Below are 23,976 nucleotides of genomic sequence, written 5' to 3'. Positions count from 1 at the left end.
TAAGCTGTAAAAAATTAACATTCTAATAACCAGCTTGAGCTGCATAATTATTTTGATAATTCCATAAAATTTTTTTCAGATCCGCATTTAGTTAAATTTTTAGATACTTCAGCAAAAGTGTTCTTTCTGTGCATCAACTGTTAGTCTATTTGATGAAAATGGTATATTCCTCCTTATGAGAAAAAAATGGAAGTGACAAAGATTACGTGAGAAAAAAACACATCTGGGAGCGAGATTGTTCGCGGATAGATTTGAAGTATAACCCAGATAATTTTCATCGATTTATACACGACTAGCTATTCAGCAAATTACGAACCATTCGTTTTCAGGGGAGTTGAGAAAAAGCTGGATTTGCCGGCGGGTTCATGTCGGCGCTTCCTTCCTTTTTTCAGAGCGACTCCCAGTAATTGCACCTTCTGTCACTAGCGGCGTCATTTGACATGGGTGGTTACTCTTGTTATTACGGTCATGCCCGAGGTCATAGATTCACGACAGGTGCAATAGAATAACTCTGCACATCTCGGTCAAAGATATTATAAGAAAGAAAAGAACAGAATGACGTTTTTAAAATCAAAGATAATTTTCAAAAATCTGGTATTTTTATATTAATCATTTAAGCATGTTATGCTATTTTAATATTAATTTGCGAATGAAAAAAGAATCCACGATAATGATTCATAGATTGAAAAGAGAAAGTTATTAATTTTATATTCATTAATTTTTTTCTCAAAGACTGAAATTTTAAAAACAATATGTATTAATTACTTACACATATCTTCGTTTATATAACTTTAAATAAATTTGTTATCTCATGAAAAAAACTCTATGATATAAGAATAAATCAATCATGGAGATAGATCAATCATGGAAAAATATCGATCAAAAACAATAAATACAGATAGATTTCCAACAAAAATTCTCACTGAGACGATAAGAACATTAATTTTAGGCAGTTTTTCTATGAAACTTGGACTCGCAAAGGACTGACAAATGTGGTTACGGTCTCAACTTAAACTTCTCGTAATTCTTTTAGTAAATGGTATGACATGTCGTGAAATAAATTTAAAAAATCCAGATAATAATTTTCTTTTATGAGCTCTTCAGTTGCTTCAGTGCCAATTTAGGTATCGTGTGTAATTTAGCGTGTTATTGCTACAAGCCCTTCGTTCACGCCCAGCGGTGGCGGATGTCGGAATTCATTACGCTGGAAAATGGTTTGCGAAGCGGCCGCGAAAAAGAATGGCATAGAGTTATCGATACGAAAGTACCGATAGATATATTGTAACAGCTGCAGCAACCGCAGCCGTATCATAAAACGTCGATGATGGAGGAGGAATAACGATACCTCCAGCGGGCACATATTTCTCGCGTTACTAACGTATCGATCGTCGCAAAATAATCTTCGCAGCCGCGCCTTTTTCCCCGGAAAATCCGAGTCGAGCGAAAAATCACTTTTCGTACCGAGATGTTCGATGCCGACTACATTGCCGCACGTGACCCCGAAGGATTTGCACGTGAATCGCATTGGTGCTCTTGGATTAAGGTATTTAAACGACTACGGATCGCCGTCTTTTCGCCCGCATTTCGTTGCAATTTTCCGACATAGTGGAAGAGAGAAAAAAGAGAGAAAGGGGTAAGAAGGAAAGCCGAGGGGATTTCAGACCGCCGTTGCGCCCAGCGATCTGAATATTTAGATCGCTCTGGGGCACCGGGCGAATGACCTTCGCAATAGCGAGGGAGGATCGTTTTCCGCCTCCGTGCAATGGAAGTGGACGGTAAAAGTTACGATCTTATTTCGAGCTCATCGCAATTTGCCCGACGCCTTCGTTTCGTTTCTACGGTTCGGCTCTTCAGCTTCGACCCAACGAATCGAACGAAAGAGATAGAACTTTTTTTTTTACGAGTGAGGAATATTTTAATTGAACTTTTTTTGCGCTGACGTCACGTTTACATTAAGATTCAAAAATTCAACTTATTTTTAACATCTCTATAAGATATCCAAGTTATTAAAAAATTATTAAGTTACGTGCATGGAGACTTGAAAAATGCAATAAACGCAATTCAAATATATTTAACTTTTTGTTATATAAATTTTGTTATGTAAATCAAATATATTTGACTTTTCGTTATACATTTTTTCTTTTTTTACAGGATATTTTTTATAAAAGCATTAGATATACTTTTCATTTTCAGGTTAACAATTTAAAATCGATTTTTTTCTTCAATAAAAGTATTGAAAAATAATTTTCTTTTACAAGAGATTTTTTTTTTAATTAAAAACAAGGGATGCTTGATAAACAAAACTCTAAGAGAAAAAATGAATGGTGATTAAAAAATTATATTTTGTAACCAATTTTATGCATACCTACTTTAAAAAAAATTTTAATTTTAAATTGTTTACTAAAAAGATACAATATTAAATAGCAATTTCTTTCGATATTTTTTCTAAAAAAACGTCAAATTACAATAGGTGTGACCTTGGTATTAATAAAATAACTTTAATAAATTTAGCAAAATATATTTATACATCAGATTAATAAAAAAGTTCACATACGTTCAAAGTTATAAATTAATTGAAGTTAGAAGGCTAGAGAAAAGATAGTGCAGATACACATTTATCCATTAATCGAATTTCAATCCTTTTATTAATATCGTGCATACACACATATATATATATATATATATATATATATATATATATATATATAAGCGTGGCGATTTGTAACGATTTTAATTTTCGATACATATTTCAAAGGTATAGATATTCATCCCGATTTATCTTCACCATTTATATTTGTACCTCGTGCAGTTCATAGGTACTCCAAGCGCAAAATGAGGTCACGCAAACCTAATTATCTCACTTTACATTTTCTACCTGCACTTTTTTCCACATATTTTATTGAGTAATTATTCGTGAGCAATAAAAAACTCGCTTTATCTTAAACTCCGTCTTGACGAGACTTTTGCATTTTCAGCCTATTTGGGTTACGGCTCAATCAGAAGCTGACTTCATGATATTACCTTACTTATCTGACTCGTAAAACTATAATCCCCGGATATGCATGGTTATAAGACTGAAACGTTCTTTTTACTCTATCCAAATTACTGATGTGCGAAAAACTCGCGTGTCGCATGAACAAATTAATATAAACTCACAGTTCGCAATAAATTATCACACATTTATTGCAACGAAGTTCGTGTTTCCATTGAAATGAATTTTTTTCAAGACGCGAAATTAATATACAACAATCCTAAAGAAATTCTGCCGCGAGACGTTTACGACGCGACGTTTCGCGCATTGTTTTGCGACATTCTGCTGTATTACTTCTGGCAAAATCCCATTCAGAGAGGCATCGGAATTGTTTTTGCAGAATTTAATAAAACTCCCACGAAAGCTCGATACGTCGGCAGGATTTACGAGCGACGGAACGCGTATTCTGCGTGCCGTTTCGAACAATAACGGAAAAGCCAAAACATAATTCCACCCGAGAGGGTGGCTGCGTGTCGTTATTTCTTAAAATATGCATCTCTATGCAGACGCGCGCGCATGGTTATGTAAATTTAGAATAAATCGAGAATCCCCGGTGCTCGGAGAGGCTTGAGAGCTCGGGTCGCTCTTTAACGGTCGTTCGAACGGGTCGTACTTTCGATAAGTAAGCTAGATAAAGTCCCGTGGCCTCTTATCTTTTAAACAGGCAATGTAATTTAATCACAACGGCGCGGTGTAGTCGCGTGACTCCGCATCGCGGATTTGTCTTCCCAGTGCCGCCGCGTCGCCGTTGGTACTGATGTTATACGCCCGCGTTATATGCGAGACGCGTTATTTTTTCTCGTTGCCCGAGATTGCGCGAAATAAATCGCATCCGTTCGTACGCGCGCCGCGAGCATAACTTTTGCGCGTAGTAACGAGCGACGTAAATGATTTGTGGGTGGGCACGAAAGCGGAATAAAACGGGCGCCGCTGATAGTACGGCGTGCGAAATGCGCGGAATTTTTTTTAATAATGGAATTAGACGAATATTTCTCTGAATTCGGAAAGCCGGTACTCGTACTGCTACCAGATAACGATATGAGAATTTATCTAATAAAACGAACTACTTTTTGCCTGAAAACAAATAAATATATTTCCACACATGTTCTGTACAAAAAATAATATTTCATTCAAGTAAAATTTTATACGAATTTAAAATAGCATTCATGCACAGAAGATTTTGATAAAGTATCTAATAATTTAACTAGATAAAGATCTGAAAATAATTTTCTTGAATCATCAAAATAATTGTGGGATCACAAGCATGACGAGCAGTGCTAATAAAAGTTTTGACATTCTAATATTCAGTTGACATCCTATTTTATTAATTATTTTTAATAATTTACAAATAAAATATTTCAAAATAATAATAATAATAATCTATAATTTGTATAATAATTATTTTGATGGCTCAAAATTATTTTCAGATTTGTATTTAAATTTTTAGATATTTCAGTAAAATCGTCCTTTCCTGTGTAAATATTATATGAAGTGTAGTATAATTCAACAAAGCACTTCTTACTCTTAAATATATCTTCTTATCTTTTATTAAAAATTGAACTCTTAGTGCTCACATAACATAATTATTAGTCCTTTTATTTCTTATATAATGTACATTTTTATATTAACAAGTTAAAACACATTTTTTTATGTTACGTGAGTAGAAAATAAATTTATCTCAAGATAAAATTCCATTATTTAAAATAATTAATTTAAAGTTCAATGCAACATTTCTTTTCCAATTACCATCGGAGATGTAATTTTCGATTTTATTATAGCATGTCGTATACCATATTGTCCATTTGCGCACATTATATTAAATTTGCCAGTTTTGTGCCCGACACTATTTCGGGACGCAACTGTCGTATCTCCCAGTTATCCCAGCGTAACATGTAAATGTAATGTATTTAATTTAAAGTTGCGTCACACCGCCCGGCCGCTGTGCACCGACCAACGGTAGGAAGAGCGCGTTTAGAATTCTCTAATCAAATAATATCACGGAAGTTGCAGTAGCCGAATAGAAATTCGAAAATGTAAAATGTAGTTATTATTGCGTTTATTATTATTATTTCGTTATTATTATGTTCCTAGTTTGTTCGACAATCCTTCGTCGTGGTCGGCATTTACCCAAATATTTCGAGCCGCAACGAACGCAAGTTGTATTTTGCGTTTTCCGAACTTGAAGTACCGTCGATTTTACATTTTTTATTTTTACAGAGAGAGAGATTACTCGCCTTCGTTGCTCGCATCGTTTTCTCACACGCGGTGGTCACGTAGGATTTTCCGCCGCTAATAACTGTTACGGATTACGATATTTAAATGTAAGCTCTAATGCCATTGTATTTTGAACCGCATGTAGTCTCATCACGATATTTTCACGTAAATTCCATCCATAAATGTAAGCGATTATGATTTTTATTACACGGGGTACCTGAATAAAAGGGAGTGATATCCCGTGAATATCGGGAGGTCGCATGAATTTATCCGATAACACAGCTCATACTGTATTCTATATGCACAATGTACTAATCTGGGTGAATTGCAATAAATTCGTTTCATAATAAATTGTAAACCTCTGCGCTTGTCACTTAAATTTCCGTTTATTGTATGAAATAATCCAATATTACATATTACATAAATTGAAATATTTAAAAGATATGATATCTATATATCAACATATATTTGCTGCTTAGAGTTTCGAATTATTGAAACATTGACGCAAGTGCCAAGAAAGGTTAATTATTTAACTGTGTGTAATAAGTAAAATATTTGTATTTATATTGTTATACTACTGTATTACACTAGTATATTAATATTGATACTAATATTATCTATCTATCTATCTATCTATCTATCTATCTATATATATATACTGAAAGAAAAGGTGACTAAATGTGACATAGCATTTTTAATTAGCTGCAGTTAATTTTTTCTTTCAGTGTATCATTGTATTTATGCTCTATCAAAAATTTATATTTATGCTTAACAATATTGATTGACGTTTTAAATATATTCGCCGCTAGCATTTCGCGAGACTTCAAAGGATCTGGTACGCAAGACAAGTACCAATTCATCGACATACAAGTCTGGCAGTGCCCTTCATTACAGCGACTAATGGTCTCTAATCAGATCTCAATGGTTCGTTCTTTTTTCCTACTTTGGAAGACCTCCTTCTTAACTTTTCTCTCTCGTTACGCAGGAAAAAAGGCATCGCAGCCTCGCGGGATGACAGGGTAGTAAAAACCAGTTAATTAGAAGCGTTCTTTCCGTGCAAATACATTGCACTAGGTTTTTCCACGAAAAGACACATGAAATGTAAAACAAGCGAAATAATAATGGGACGGCTGACGATCTCGCTGGTTTATCGCTCGCTGTCATATGACGGAATTGCAGCGGGACTGCAGGAGCTGCGTTTAAAGCGGTCGAGAGACGCTCATACTTTGGTTTCGTAATTAAAACACGGTGGAGAGAAAGCAGAGGGAAGAAACTTAATGTTTCCTTCCTTTCGAGGGCTCGTGAACAACAACAGTTCTCGAGTCGCGCAGTCTAGTTTAAATTGCGTATGTATCGTGCCGAGAAAGCGATGGCGTTCGCGAATCGCATGCGAGAAGGTGGGCGAACTAGAGAGATTGGAATAGCAATGAAATGCTTTATTTGCATAACACAACGATATAATAACGAATTCGTTGCAACAATTTCTGAGCCTGAATTTAAGTTTTACTGATATTCGGACAGTATTGAATTTTTCTTGCACTTACTCGTGCCGATGTATTTTATTCGTAGCTCTTATACTTGAGGTAAATATTTCAATAACTGGAATGTGCACAGTGATGAAAAATAATAATAATGTGTAATTAAGATATTTATTGATAATGACAAGAAAATGACAAACTAAAAAGAAGTTAAAAATTTTATATCAATAAGTAATAAAAATATTATATGACTTTGATTGCAAATTTTTATTCATTTTAAATTTCACAGGAACTGTCATAAATTTTCGTCCATTTTGAGCAAGACATATAAGTTGTCTACATTTTTTAATTTTTGAATTTTAAAGAAACGTTTACTCTCTGTAATATATCAATAAAATTTCACTAAAGCATTCCTTTTTAAATTCACATGATAGTATTTTCGATTACCAACAAAATAAAGCTTCATAGATATTAATTCCTTTTATAATGCCACGAGTTAATAATCAAAATAAATCTAATTGTATCTTCTTATTATTTCAGATTATTGGGACATTCGCTTTATCTAAACGGAGACTGAACGTAGCTTGAAGCAGTTTTACTTCCACCGCTGAGGATTGATGAGTAACGAAACATGTTTATTTTATATCGAGACGATGATCTATGAAATTTAACAGATCTAAAATATAAAAACGCAATTAAGTCCTTACGAAGAATGTCTGCTTCGTAATTTTGTAATACAGTGGAAATTATACGGATATACATTTATTATATTTTTATAAAGATCATATTATCATGAAATATTCTTTTATCTTACTTTCCTTACGTTGTTCGAAATGAAAATTTAATTACTTGCGAGGCGCGTAACGAATCTTACTGCTTAATAAAACCGCTCACGTTCTATAACCTGCGTCGAATTCTTCCAGCGCCGCGGCATGGCGAAAAATTGCGAAGCACGCAAGTAGCGCTATAATAAAAAAAAAACAATCCCTAATGGCGTTCTCTGGGGGTACATCCGTCGGTCTTTCAAGATTTAAGAGGATTAAAAGCCGATCCCTGGATGGTTCAGTCTCACGCGAGAGCTTATTGAGCTTATTTCGCGATGTCGTTTCCGTTTATTTTCTCACGTAACGTTGCGCCAACCGTAATCTTTTCGCTGTGATATCGGGTCAATTGAGCGCAACTCGAGCCGCTCGAGTAAACTAACGGTGTGTTACTTTCGGAGCGAACTTCGTAGAGTAGCTTGGCAGGTGCGCCGTCAATCTCGAGAGTTCACCTGCCAGACTCCATCTCGGAATCATTTTATCTCGCCCCCGCGCCGCGCGTCTTCGCTCCTAGAAAGTATGACGAACCTTGAAATAACTTTTCGCAATAATAAAACGAGTACGCGCTTGGCTGAGTTCACGGGATCTGGAGTTCCTCGCCTCGACAGAATGCCTTCGGGCACGGTGCCTTCGTTACTACAGCGCGGCTGGATCTCCTTTTAAAGGACCCATAGCGTACAGATTGGGTGGGGTGGAGCTTGAATAAGAATAAAGTGCCCGGTAATTATTTTCACGCCGTGTGAAACTCCCGAGTTTTCATTAAGATCCGACAGTGCTGCGCGCCAAGGAAAAAGAACAATTCTTCCAGAGATTACGCCGGATTCAGTAGCATTCCGCGTCGCGAAATGATTTCCACTCCACTTAATCCAAACTCATCGCGCATCGAGATTTTTATCTCGCTACAATGGTAACGCCGCAAAATTTAAATTTATCGAATAAGTCGGTCGGTAGCATTTTACATCTCTGCTAGAAACAGCTGCGGAAGTGGACTGATTAGATTGTGCCCTGAGAATACGAAGACGCGTCGTGAAACTTAAACAAAAAGATCTTTTACTGTATAAATAACCGTGAATAAAATGAGATTTCACAATCTGTGGAAAACTTTTTTTATATAGTTCAAATATTGCATGAAATTAGTATTAGGAATTAATTAATTTTTTAATTATAGATATGAAATAGGCAATATTTTGATATAAAAATGAAAAGAGAAAATCCGAAATTGTAATTATAAATTTGTAATAATAAATTAAAATAGATTTTGTTTCATTCATTTTAAAAGATATTTTATGAAAATTTGACAAAATATTGCAACGATAATTATTGTATTATATTTTTGAGATATTTTTTTTATATTAAATAAGATCTTCAAATTTATATTTTATAATTTTAATAAAACACAAAGAAAGCGGAAACACGTTTCCATATTATATCTATTTATTTCTTATAATGCTGAATAAGATTTCAGATGAATAAATTGTTATCTTTTCTCTAACCATGGTCCCATGAATTTATATAAATGGATATCACTTTAAAGTTCAGAAATAACCTCTTCGACAGCTTTACTACTAGTACTTAATTAATAAAGTTTCGCCTCGATCGCACGAGGAATAACCTTTCTCATTTGCGCAAACTTCTAAAGACAGAATAGCGGACTTCTTCAAAAAGGATCGAGGTGAACTGATAGAAATGTCTTTATCTAAACTGGAGCTGGTTAATTATTCTCATTATACTTATTTTCATAACTAAACTTATACCGTTCGTTTAATTGGATTTAACATAGAGTTATTTGCAATAACGATTCATAGATTTCTTATTCATAAGAAATAAATTTTATCCGATCTATCTGCTGAATGAACACAAATAGATGCATTAAGTGACATTAATTTTCAAATAATGTTTTATCGACACGAAGTACCTACACGTCAATTGAAGCGAACACTTGCGCGCGCTAGGTATTATTGAAATTACAATCAAATTAGTTTTTGCATCTGCGTTACCTCAAATAAATTTTCGTTTGTTCGCCTGTATATTATCATGTGTAAAATTAACAGTACTAATACTCAACTTTATATGTTCTACTTTAAATATTCGATTGTTATTTCGATCATATTAAACATCAAAAAATACCCTTGATGAAGAGATTTTCTAATCCAATTTTCAAATGCGCAAACATAAAAGTAAAACTTGAAATGGAACTTTTAAAGTAAAGAATAATATGAAATAAATTTGTATAATTATCATTGTCGGAAATATATTTCTGTTATTCTTTATTTTTAAAGTTATAAAATTTATTATACTGACAATAATTATAAGTATTTCTGAAAGGAAATGACTAATGGGCAATAATTAAAATACTAGCAAGTTATATTAATTATTATAATTATCCCTGCATCCAATAAATTTTTTCATAATTTTGTAGAAAATTTCTTATAAAGAATTTGATGATATGAAAATACGTAATATTTATGTTTCATATTATAATTTGCGTATCGAAAATTCCGCGAGTTGAAAACATTTCGTTAATTAGGTTCCAAAAGAGCAAAAGGATCATAAAATCTCTTTTTTAATTAATTTTAATGTTTTAATTTCGAAATTGGATTGTTTTAAATATTTTAATGTACTGTCATTACATTTCTGCAAAGATAATGTCAACTTCAGAGATTGATAAAAAAATCTTCCCCCACCCCCTCTCTCTCTTTGTGTGTGTGTGTGTGTGTGTGTGTGTGTATTTCTTACTCGTTAAGATTTAATACCACGAGATACGTGGCGAGCATCACGTTCTTACAGCAGGAAAACTCTCTAGCGAGATTCATATATAAATAGTCACGATGCTTCGAAGCGGGGAAGCAGGAAATTTCGATTTATCGTCGAAATAGAAAGCACGGGAGCGATCTCTCCTTTGAACGATGTAGGGTGATATTTTTCAGAATGTATACGGCGCAAGCTTCACAGCGAGTATATAATAAGGTGAGTTACGTGGCCCAAAAGTTTTGCACTTCTGCGAGACAGTCCGAATATATTACCTTTGTAAAAGGGTACTATCAAGGGATTTCATAATAATTGTTCTCCGAGACAGACGTGATGTATGTAATGTGACGACGCAGATGTCGTAGATTCGTCGAGGAAGGTCAGTGTGTGCCCGCAGGATATTTCGCGTAATTTTCTGTGGTGTTTCACTGTCCACAATCCATCTCGCGATAATATCTAGGCTGCGTCGCGACGCGTCACGCTGCGCCGCGCCCGCGGCAACAGATAATCACTTTGAAGCACGATTTTAGGACGGTAATCTCTTGTGTGACATTTTTCTGAGAATAAATAACACGTTGCGAAATATACGGTTTAGGAGAGAATTGAAAGTTAACTTCCTGTTGTAAAATTCGTTCACAATACAAGGTATATCGATATTTGATTTTACGAAGTTCTGTTATTACATTAAAAAAGTATCTTTTGCTTTTTTGAGTATATTTATTTGTTATTATATAATTTATATAAGAAAGGAATGATTTGATTGAAGTATTTAAAAATTTAACTAGAGATAGCAGATTCGAAAATAATTTTACTTATTAAAATAATTACGTAAAAATTTTAATGATGAATAATGCTGCAAAAAGACATTCCGGCAATTAGTTTGACAGTCCTACATAATTATTTTGATGGTCTAACAAAATTATTTTCAGATTTGTATCTAAAGTTTTAGATACACGTCTGATACTTTAGTAAAACCATCCTTTTTGTGTAAGTTAATTATAGTTAGTTATAGTGTTGTTATGTCTAGCTTTCATAGTCGATACATACCACTAATGATTGCAAACGCTTGGATATACTGAATAAATAAAACATGATCCGTTATAGGCTACTAAATAAGTTGATAGATATTCCTATTTGTAGTTGCATTGATCTAAAGGTCTATATGTCACAGCATGCTCATCGATAATTAGCTATCTGTCATAGGTTTGATTACAATCATGCTGGCGAGATCAAACATCTCATATTTAGAGAGTGTTCAAGAAATAATTTGTGATATGAGAATTTTTCTGATGGCTCAGCGTGCGTGAAAAATCCGATACGTACATTTCCTTCTCTGGCAAAATTAATCCCCATGAATGTGTAAGGTATCCTGCCCTTCCTCTCCTGCGAGCTTAATTTTAATGACATTTTCTCTATTTATTTTAGCAAGATGTTATTTAAATTTCCAATTTTCAGTATTATAAGCTTTTTTATTTTCCAATACGTTTTCAAAATGAATTTACTTCATGAAAAATTCTTTTTTTATATTATTTACAATTTTTGAACTATCTTAATATTTTCATTAGAGAAAATATTGTAACACATGATTGCAAATTTTCGAAGAGAGATCTCAAAATTTTTATTAAAATTAAGACAGCAATTTATGAAATTGTTTTATATATACGAATACTTAAAAAAATTAATGAAAGCATGCAGTATATTTAACAATTTTTAATTAAATTTCAGTTAATTTTAGCTTTTTAAATTTATTTTCAGTAATGTAATATGATCATGGTCTTGGCGGCTTCATATCAAACAATATTATTATATTGTAATTTGAAAACTAAAATAAAATTTTTATATATTTACCTGTAAACTAGAAAAAAGTAGAGACGAATCTCTCTCTCTCTCTCTTTCTCTCTCTCTCTTTTCTTTTTAATGCTAGAATAATCTTTCTAAAAAAATATTCATGTTAACATTATATTACAGTCATAAAGTAATGGACAGAAAAAAAAACAAGATGTAATTACTACATTTAATTAGACAGTTAATTTAAACGTGAAGTGTATTAAAGTCCACGAGTTGTATATATGTAATTATCGTAAATAAATAAGATAAATGAATAAAAAATTAATTCAAACAAATTTATTTACATGATTTTTTAAATATTTGGGACCAAAAGCAGTTTTAATTTAGATCAGTTTTAAAATCTTTGCGACGAAATTCTCGAAGTTCTCTGGCGGTGAATTAAATTTTTTAAATTTTAAATTAAGCATCTCAATTTAAGCTACGTACGTGTCACGTAAGGAAAATGCGATGTTTATTTTTTCTGATGCATTTAGACTAGAGATTCTAATAGTCTTGTCAGAGTAATTTTAAATGTACTAGTTATGGACCTGACCTAATTATTGGACGAAATGATACAATTTTTTAAATTAAGCTTTTAATATATACAAAAAAATGTATCTAAATAAATTTGTTATTTTACAACGAATTTACTTAGAGTAGTATATATCATTAAAAACTTAATGTTTAAAATTTGTGTTATTTCGTCCAATAATAAGATCATGTCTACTAACTGTCCACTAACTAGTTATACTATATCTTATTATTTTCTTTTTATATACGTTATCTTATTTTAATTTATACTATATTTTTACTCATTCTTATTTACTGAATTAAAAAAGACGACGGATCGATCAAAAGTTTATCATCTCCAGACTTTGTTATAGGGTCTTTAATTTAGACCGCCTTGATATGTCACCAGCCGCGACACTTCGCATTCCACAATGAAAAAGACCTTTTTCTTCTCTTTGCTCACGCGCCCTTATCATCGATAAGCCGCACGCACGTTGCTTCTATTGCAGGTTCAAGTACTACGGGTCAACGACTCGCGTTTGCGATGGCATACGCGATCGAGCTATTGCTGTTGAAGGCGAACGCGAGTTCTATGACTCATACTACTTTTGTTGTATGGTATTCGCGTCGTATTGAGATGATGATTAGTTAAAGTCGTTTTGTTTGTAAAATATTGTTATACGCTAATTAGCACACTCGTGCAGTGGTATTGTGCGTGCGAGAGCGATCGCTCTATTGCAGTGACATGTCACAAATGTCACGACACGTGTTGTATGCAGAGGAAAAATAAATATCGCTACACTGGCCCTTATCTGCTTTACTATTGAGTGATATCGAGCTTGTACATTCCTCTCTTGTTGGTTATAGCTACATTACTATAGCGTATTATTACCGCTCAGTTTAAATTGTAAACTTTATTCTGTAAATTTGGTGTGCGTTCCGTTACACGCATGATGTGTATGATGTATTATTTTATCCTTGTTTTTATTGAATATTAACTCTTACAATTAGTATACACGATTGGGTCCTGCAATATTTTTTTTCTTTAAAAAACTAGTGTCAAATAATCAGTTATAACATTTATATATAATTTGTTTAAATATACAATTTTAGAAATACTTTTTAAAACTGTTAAAATATATGTAAGAGTCATTTAATAATTTTTGTATATTTATTAAAGCGATGAAAATTAATTTCGGACACAAATGATCATCGTGTGTAGTAAAGGACTAGAAAATCATCGTATAACTAAGAGTTAAGAGGATCTTAAAGTCATCTGTTTTATCGATTCAGTAGAATTGATCATATATTGATTTTCCTGTTCATTGACACATCACACTACTACATCAATATCGCACGCATATATACGTACAAATTTTCTAACTAATCCTTCAATCTAAACTTAATTCTAAGAACTCTACATTGTTTATTCATGTAATCCCTAGTTCAAACCGAGATTGTTTTATGCATACAAAGTATAAAACTTGTATATAAAGTAAATATTGGCATAAAGTCGACCGGTTTAGACTACGTTATCGTTTATACTTCAACTATAAAAATGTACTCTTAAATCTGTAAAAGCAGTTAGAAAAATGCAATACTTATTTTAAAAATAACCGGTAACACACATATGATTTCAGGATCTTTCTTAAGGAATGATCATTACGTGCGTGAAATGCACCATTATTAACTTTAGCATTGCAATACCGAGTTGATACATTATTTTTTTTGTGATAGCTGTGCAAATTTGTTATTAATCCGATAACTTGAACGAATCAGCGTATCGCTACTGACGCAATTAAAGTCTTTGGAGATAAACTGTGATATCAAATGTCACTTATGTATCGCCGATATTTCCGTTATATTTCCGTCATATTCTCGATAAAATATGTTGTATTTTGGTAACATCCACATGTCCTGAATTGTTTTTAACTTACACGAGATATACCTAAGTTGTGAGAGCGGAATAAGCAAATATTCCAAGAATGCTTATAATAAAGCGCGTTCTACTTCGGAATAATAGTGCATTGAAATAGGAAAAAGAGAGAAAAATGGAAAGAGAACTGCAAGAAATTCAAAAGTTTATTTAAGCTATCTGCTGACTCTAAAAATGTCGGAAAGTTTTTGTAAGCTTCGTAAAGCTCCGTGAAAATGATAATGCAAACATTTTTGTGGAGACTCTTGGTATGCATTTAGCTAACAACGATGAAAGTTCAGAATCTGCGCAAGAGTTTCGCAAGGAATGAAGCAGGAAATGGTATCATTCTGAATATCCGAGTATTAAAAGCTATAAGCTTGATTTCTATTATACTGTTTCTTAAATGAAATGCAAATGCCTTTTACTATTTAAGAGAAATAAATAGAAAATTTTCTAAAGATACACATAAAAACAAAAAATTATGCAGTTATTATATTGGGAATCTGATTGAAAATGGATGAATCAAAAAATTCTGATTATATCAATTAGAATTTTGATTATTTTAATTAGAATTATGATAGATTCAGAAAATTCTGACTTATCTATTTTCCATCAGAACTCTAATAAATGCAACCAGATTTTTTTCTAGTGTATAACAAAAACATCGAAATTTCAGAAAAATCAGGGTAATAATTTTTGCAAATTTTCGTTATTCTTCTTTTAAAAACGTCTTTAACTGAAATATTGTAACCCTAAAAATTAAGACGTGCGCAAGGTTTTTCATTTTTACATACTTTTTACGACATTTTTGCAGTCTTTCTACTTGGAACCCATTTTTAGCAATTTTTTCGTGAAAACATGAAAGTCTCCTGAAATATTTACTAGGTATAAATCTGTTAAACCATAGGTGCGCGTTTCCAGAAAATTAACTTGACTTGATCCCATAATAACGCGAGATCCAACGTGAAGCACCTTCGCCGACGATGACTATCTCGCAGCGTCTTAACCAATTAACATGTTTTAGCCCATTTAGAACCGTGAGGAGAAAGTTCCAAGATTGTGTAATGAAAGTGCAAATTTGACGCTTTATATACAAGAAAAATTATTAAACTTTAAAACACAAAGGATTTGATATATTGTATTATAATAGCAAAACATGCAACAGAATGTAAAAACAAATTTGAATATTTTTATGAATTTTGTAGATTAATATATTTCAGTTTCCAATTTTTTTATTTTAACAAAAATCTGTGGTTTTTTACATCCATTAAATATTTTTTGTAATTAGAATTCTGAAGTTAGAATCATATAATAAAATTTATAAGACATTTAAATTTATTTTAAAATATAGAAACAAATTACACAAGAATAACGTTTTGTAATTTATACAAAAAATATTTATAGTGTAACAAAAATTAGTAAAAACATCATAAAAATCAAAATTTTTTTATTACTTGTAACTGATGTACCATTAGCGTTATACGTATACGATATTTTTGCGAAAAAATCGATTCGAATAAATTCGTAGTTTAGTTGTAGTAGATACATGTTTGTATAATGGAAAATATGGAACACGATGCGTATCTAAAACGTTGTTACTTCTGTCATGGCTGATGTTAATATTTGCGAATGCGCGATAAATGAATATTTGAAAAAGGGAGTAAAAATACACCACGTAGACATATATAGTTTATGAACTATTGTCCCAAACCAGATATTATATTCCAAAATCGGTATACCATTGTCGATTTCGAACACACTATATATCTATGGATTGTAAACACATGGAAATGGTTTCTGACGTTTCTATATTTATTCGCGCAGTAGAAACATCCATCTGTCACATCTATCGAAAAATCGGAGCGAAATTATAGTACCACTTTTAATCTCTGCCTATACTCTTTTAAACTTCCAACATTCCACTCCTCGCCTATTTCAATCACGGCCTATTTCAATCACGCTACTTTTCCCCCAGCGACCAGCGCTTTTTATCATCTCACTCGAAGCGAGCGACGATAATTGCTTGAATTTCTGAAGCCCTTGGGTAGCCTCTGAGATCACCGAGTTAGGCATCACGCGAGCGGAGACAAGCGTTTAATTTACCTGGACCAAGTTCCTGCGCGAAGTCCTTGTCGCAGTCCGTGGCGCCGAATGAAATTGCGAAAGTTGTTCGTCTAGAACGACAATGGCGCAAACGAGGTGTGAAGCAAGGCTATGAAATATAACGGCATGACGACGATGACAACGACAACGACGACGACGACAACGAATCTAACGAATAGAACTCGCCTGAAGGCCTCTTCGGTCGGCTTTTTATTACGCAGCCGTGTAACATCGCCAATCGATATCATGCGCAATCTCTCATCTACCAAATCGATACACGCACATATATTCGGAAGGAGAAACGTTTTACTAACACGAGCACTACCGGCGCCGACACTGGCCGACTTGGGCCGAGTTATGAATAATGTATGCGATAAATTTGCGTCGCACGCATGCAAGCGCGCTCCGGTAATTCCATTAGCTGTACCATTTTATCGCCCGATACCGTGGATTCAATTGAGTAACTCCTTTCATGCCGCCAAGTACTATTCCGTTATTCCCTACGACCACCCTTGCGACAAGTCGGCGGGCGTGGGATATAGTACGTGATCTCGATATTTCTCGCGCGCGATAAACGTCGTGCGGCATGTTAACTAGTTTATTAACGTCTACGTTGAATTCCTGCGGCAATCATTTGCTTCTGTTGTTAATAAGTGAAATAGTGAAATGAAAAGTTAATAAGTTAAATAAATGTAAATTAAATATTAATATGTACCATGTATATTTAATATATCTGGAGAAGTGATTTAAAACAAAGATTACTGTAAAGTTAGTACTTTTTTATTTTTATTATTTTATATTTTCTAAAAAGAAATTTTCGGAATTTATAACATTTAAAGAAAGGATTTGGTATTCAATTCTAATTATTGAAGAAATAAGAGATTTTAGTGATTTTTCTTATTTTTAGGTGCAATTTTTAGTTTTATAGATTAAAAGCTTTTTTTTTTTAAAATCTAGATTAAAGTTTCATAAATGAAAAGCTTTTTTTAAATCTAGTATTTTCTTGCAAAGTGAAAATCTTGTGTTTATATTTTTAAAGCTGCATACAATTCTAATAATTCATGTCTTTCATAACACATGATGCTATCCTATTATTTTCATTTATATTACAAATCAGCTATGTCTTTCTACTCTCACAAAATGATTCATTAATCATTTTAATTAATCAGCGAAACGACGAAAACCATACTTTTATTACTTCCGCCGCTTCATCTAGCAAGCTCTAATTATCTTTTTACATTCAACAATCTATTAAATGTTAGAAACAACTATATAACCATGCAACTTGAAATAATTGTATAAACATTCATATTTTATGTTTAAAGTTTCCGTTTGAAAACATGTTTGTTATGTATATATGTATTTTTAATTATTTTCTCGATTCATTGCAAATAGTATATGTATCGCGCGTATCATAAACTTCATAATATATAAATGTTTGAACTAGTTTTACTTCTCTTTATTACAAATGCGGTTATATGTATCTCAATAATAATAATATGTAATTGAATATTTTCTGCCACAAATTTCATCTTTTGCACTATTTAATTCAAAGAGATATTAAAGCATCTCATTAAAGCATTGAGTTTGATTAACAATACATCTCATCCCCGTTAAGCGATTAACACATAGTATAATGCGTATAGCTGTAGGTGTATATTCATGTATTTTCATAAATTTAAACAGTATATTATGCTCTCTTCTTTATCTTATTTTATAAAAAATTCTATATTTTATTCTAATGATTTATTATCTCAAGTTTGGATTTAACTTTTTATTATTATCACATTATACATTATACATTATTCTCGTTTTTCACGAATTTCTATTTTGTTTAATATTTGTGAATGTTAAATTAATTAATTTCGTTTAATATTTGCGAATATTTGTAGTTGTCTATTTCATTTAATCAAACGAATTACTGGCGATACAAAAATACGCAGCAATTTTGTTTTTACATGAAAATTTTCAAATTGAAGATTTTGTTTCTGTATATAGAATATTTTTCATTTTAAGTCCCTGTTAAATATACAAATACAATGGCTTCTAAAAAAAATTTTAGAAAAAATTATAATTAGTATATAGTATAAATTGAAAATTTTGTTTCATTCGTATTGAAAATATATTTTTTTACTCATAAAGAAAGACACGGAAATGTTTTTCGATTTTGATGGATTTTCAATATATTGTTGACTAGATTAAAATAAGAGACACGAAAATTTTGATTACACATACGCAGAATTTTTTCGAAGAGTTTTTGCTTCCATCATCATCTCCTATTACAGAAAAATACGAATAGAATGTGCTGCATGAAAAATCGAGCATGAACGAGTACGAAATACGCGTATAAAAGCGTTTGTAAATGAAATCTCGATAACGATATCTTGGAAAATAATTTTATCATAAATGATTGAATTCGTATTAAAATGATCTTTAATTTAGTCATAACAAAATTTTGAAATTTAAAAAAGATGTGAAGTGATGAGAATATATTAAAAAATAAAAATTTAAATTGTGTTCATCGTTATTATAAAATATACTCTTAAAACCATTTTTTTCGACTATTATTTAAAAATTGTTTTCCATCTTTTATAGTTTCGATTATATTCACTTCGAAGGAAAATAATCGATTTTTTTCAAAAGGGTGTCCACTCCCTAAAAGTACGTATAATAAACATATATATACATATGTACACACACACACACACACACATACACACACACACACACACACACATACACACACACATACACACACGTCTATTTTGATTTAGCAGCAACATTAAGCTCGTCAAAATTGGAGAGGAACATTTCCGTCATTTCATTTCATTCTGTCAATTCCGTACCTTGTCAATCTCATTTAAACATGTATTATGTTGATAACTTTTACAACAACATTTATAGTTTCAGAAAAGTTTTGTATATTTTCTCGCAAATTTCTTCATTTCTAGATGCTCATCTGCAATTGAAAGCTCAAATTATAAATCATCTTCCTTTTTCAGTTTACGTCGACCATACGCGGTGAAGGAATTGTATGAATATCGCAGGCAAACAGCAAACAATCGACTTCCTCTGCGTTTACGAAGAGCAAACATGAGCCATAAATCTCTACATTTCTTTCTCGTACCTCGTTTTCTCTTTGACTAGAACAGCAGTCGTATATCTCTCTTCCACTTCGAGCAGTGAACGTCGCGTTGCAATTAACGTAATTAAACTGAATCTTAATTATCGCAGACGGCAGTAGATGAGATTTTATCTGTGTCATGAGGTACCACTTCGGTGTTTCGTATGCGTGTATGCCTCTTCTACTAAAAGCCTATTCCTCATCTCTTATTATCATCATTTCCATTCGCTCCTACAATATTGATTGTGCAAATGGATTTTGTAGATATTGTAATTAATAATGATTACTGACAAGAGTTTCCAAGTAATTATTCGCAAAACGAAATGGTAAATTTTTCTTTTTATAAAAAGAATACAAAAAGTGTGTTTGAATAAAAGTTTAATGTTCATTTCTATCAATGCAGATTAATTTTAATCTTGGTTAATTTACCTGTTTCTAATTCCTGGAATTAGAGAAAGATAAAAAGTGAATTAAACCGAGATTAAAGTTAATCTATATTGATAGAAATAGGCAGAAATCAGTGCAGTTTTAGTATTTTTACAACTTTCAAAAAGTTCAGCGAAAAAAATTGAGCTATAATAACATTTTGCTAAATAATGGTGCGAGATATTGCACACTGAAAATTGCGAGGATACGCTGAAAAAATTCGACCGACTTAAACAAGAGCACATTAATAGCAATTCCACGATACTTGTCTCATTTCTTCTTCGTGATTCGAAATACTTTTTCACGATTTTCCCAATGGCCCTCTAACGCCGTGAATGCACGCCATCCCATTTTTCCGTTTCAGACATGGTTCATGCAGGGTAATTAGAGAGCGGCAAAATAATTACCTTCCGTGCACATGAAGAGTATGGCAGCAATTGAGAGCCTCGCTTGCCATCTCAGAGCCATTTCCGCGACTGTTTCAGGAGACGCTTACACTTCGATACTGAAACGATTCACATCCTCTTTACGAGATAGCTAACAATCACCATCCACTCACTGATATACCCCACCAGATAACATCGGGTCGGGTTATCACGTCGACTCGTTCTGGCTTTTACGCCGATTATTAACACACGCTTTCCCACATCCGTATCCCGCGGTTGGAACGAGATAACTGGCAGTTTAGTCACAATTAGTTTGAGATTTCAATCCGCTCGGAGGCAGGGATGAAATCGCGACGATCGACGGTCTATGCGCCAGATTTCCCGCAAGAGGTGACACGTATATATATGCGCGCTGCACTATTATCCGCACTTCGGTGTGTCGTCTATCCCCTGTAGTCGTCTTTCCACGTAGGCGATAACGTGCACGGAAATGATTATGGCGAAACTTTCGACGAGCGGCGTGCCGTGTGTTGCGAAACTTTCCACCTATATCCGCTCCGCTTCCGCGGAGTCTTCGCTAAAGTGTTCGCGCTTCTCAATGATTTAAATTTTCCAGTCGCTGAAAGAATCACGTAGTAAGTGTCCTGGAGGAACTCGGCGATTTGTAGTATTGCGTGACGATTTTAAAGATTTTTTTTTAACTGTAAATCAGGGAGTCCCTTCATAGGGCGGTCCCAGCCTCCGTCGCGCGATCGCGCGCGGTCCGCAACGTCCCAAGAATCGACGATTGCCGTGAAGTCGCGAGACACATAGCGAGACACGATTGTCTCAGTTCCCTTTCTCTCTTCAGCTTTGTTCTCGAGTCTTTTAAAGCAGCGACAAAGCACCAGTGATCGATACGGAGCGACCGATCGATCGCGCGCCAGTCAACTTGAAAGTAAGGTAACTTCCGTAAGCACTGCTCGTTTCCGTTCCGTCGCTCTCGAGATCGCTCGAGATCGCGCAGCCAGCGGTCCGGTCGCAGAAATGTTCCCCGTTCACCGCATAACTGTTTCCGTCGCAATCCACGTCATGGTTCCTTTTTCTGTGATCACAATTAATAATTCATCGGCTGAAACTGTTCTTCCGTCTCAGTTTCCCTTTTTTTTCTTTTCTCGTCTTTTTTTCTAGTCCTCTGCCTCCGTGCCGGCTACGTTTTGATGATTAATATGAAATTCCACTCGCCACGAATCTCCATGCCGATCTCTCGGCTCGCGAGCTGTCACCCCCGCGTTACTTTTTTAAGAAATTATCACGACCGTTCGCGTACGCGACATTGTATATAGCATGACGGCACGCACCACGTCTTGTTTCGGTGGCAGATTTACCCTGACTGGGGAGATTCTCGGCCGTAGGAGCATGCGCGCTTCCGATCCACCCCCTGTGACGATGGAAGAGGGCAGAGGGTCCACGGACACATACACATAGAGATGTACACCGATGCGCGCACACACTCACCCCCCGGGGGAGGACGTCGACACACGTTCGCTCGGGAGGGCGTACGCACACGCACGTACATGTACATGTGTGTGTGATAAGGGAAACTCTCTCTCTCTCTCTCTCTCCCTCTCTCTCTCTCTCTCTCTCTCTCTCTCTCTCTCTCTCTCTCTCTCTCTCTCTCTCTCCTTCCTCCCTTTCTTCTCCAATCCCTCCTCTGTTTCTCTCTCTCTCTCTCTCTCTCTCTCTCTCTCTCTCTCTCTCTCTCTCTCTCTCTCTCTCGTCCCTCTGTCTCCTTATCCTCCAGGACGTACGGCACAGTGTGTCACGGACAGAAACTGTGGCAGGGCGTGCAAGGAGTGCAGAATCAAGCACGAAATCTACAGTGCTCTTAGAGATGTTGCGATGGGCTTAAAGATTTACTCGCGTCTCCACTTGTCAATCCAATCACGAATATAGCAGACCCTCCGACTGCCGATCTTTTCCAAGGTTTTTTTCTCAGCGGTATGTGGAAAAGTTCCAGTGATATATTGATGAGAGAAAAGAAGGCTCCCTAGTTGGTGTCCTGTATTTCTAAACTGTAAATTATCATAGCCATATAATTGATTGTATCAATTATGGGTATGACTAATATTAACATTGTATTACATTTAATGGTTTAATTAATAACAAAATAATAACATATCATTAACATATCATAAAATTATAACACCGCGAACCGATTTTCAAGAAATTTCTACGTTTGCAAAGATAAATACAAATAATTTTGTCTCTAAAAATATTTAAAGTCCTACTAGTTCGATTAAAAAAATTATATTTAATAAATTTTAAACCGTTCTTTAACATCATTAAATTTTTATAGAATAGTTATAATATTATCTTTGATAATTTTCGATATCGTATTATTTCACGAGCGAATAGAATTTCGTAGAGAGAATCGTTGAAACATAAATTTAATTAAATCCAAAATAAAAAGTTAATTTAAAATTATGATGTAATTTTGAACATCAACCATTTTGATATCAATATTCATCTTATTAAATAAAAAATGTATTTCTACATTATTCAGTTTCTATGCTTATAAATATATCCTTCTGTATCTTCTCTCGTTCATTTGTACTTCTCTGGTATCCACAAACACCAAGAATCGAAACTATCTCTACTTGGAAATACTCCGAGAATGCAAGTAACACAAGAACTCGAGCAACGCGGCTAGTTCGACTAAAGGCAACAGAAATATGAATTATAAGGAAACAAGTAATGCGAACGGAATCGCTCGACGAATACGAAGAAAATGCATAAAACTTTCGGAGTACACTTAAAAAGCCATAGACGATACGTGCGGACTCTATTCGGCTCAGCCTCAGAAGACACGAATGCTCATCGATATCCGAGAAATGTATATTTGTTCTTGTATTTATCTTCTTCTGTATTGCATATTATTGATTGCGGTACATGTATATGCCGTAGCTGTTCTTACATTACATCGTTACTTTTATATTATGCGAGCATCATATGACTTACAAAATTAATATAAAAACGAAGAAAGATATTTTTTTTTAGAGAATTATATACAGAATGTTACATAAAAGGTCCTTTTAGAGACATATAGACGTAGTCTTAAAAAATAAATGAAAGTTGCTTAATTATAACATAAATTTCAAAAATCCATTTTAAAAGTAAGTATACAGATCATTCGTGTTCTGCGCACTTCTTTTCCTTAAAAAATTAGGAGTATCATAATTAGTAAATAATTAGTTGTAACAGTTGTATATAATTTTTTTAATACACACCTTATAAATAAAGTATAGGTATGTAAAAATTCTAAATATATAATAATTATTATTTTGTATGTTTGTGATGAAAAAAGTGATGAAAATTAATCTAAGCCATGAACGGCACAGGATCAGAAAA

At 33.6% G+C, this 23,976-nt stretch overlaps 1 protein-coding gene and 1 long non-coding RNA gene across 7 annotated transcripts in view; one reads left to right on the top strand and one right to left on the bottom strand.

Moving 5' to 3' along the window:
* LOC147907072 (uncharacterized) overlaps nucleotides 1-18,749 on the top strand; it is a 296,973-nt gene extending 278,224 nt beyond the window's left edge. Inside the window, exon 4 of the long non-coding RNA XR_015547687.1 lies at nucleotides 7,264-18,749. This is a non-coding gene — a long non-coding RNA (uncharacterized LOC147907072). The remainder of the gene's footprint in view (nucleotides 1-7,263) is intronic.
* LOC147907071 (zwei Ig domain protein zig-8) overlaps nucleotides 1-23,066 on the bottom strand; it is an 84,193-nt gene extending 61,127 nt beyond the window's left edge. The window contains exon 1 of one of the 6 annotated variants that reach the window (XM_087414314.1): nucleotides 20,608-23,066. In XM_087414314.1, coding sequence (XP_087270440.1) covers nucleotides 20,608-20,668 — 61 coding nt within the window. In that variant the 5' untranslated portion in view covers nucleotides 20,669-23,066. The remainder of the gene's footprint in view (nucleotides 1-20,607) is intronic. The other 5 variants (XM_087414315.1, XM_087414318.1, XM_087414319.1 and 2 more) reach the window with 5 other exon arrangements.
* Nucleotides 23,067-23,976: the final 910 nt, after the last annotated feature.

This window comes from Acromyrmex echinatior, chromosome 16 (genome assembly GCF_024713525.1).
Source record: "Acromyrmex echinatior isolate Ae372 chromosome 16, ASM2471352v2, whole genome shotgun sequence".
In the NCBI taxonomy this organism is placed as follows: Eukaryota; Metazoa; Arthropoda; class Insecta; order Hymenoptera; family Formicidae; genus Acromyrmex; species Acromyrmex echinatior.
This window is presented reverse-complemented; position numbering and strand designations above follow the sequence as displayed.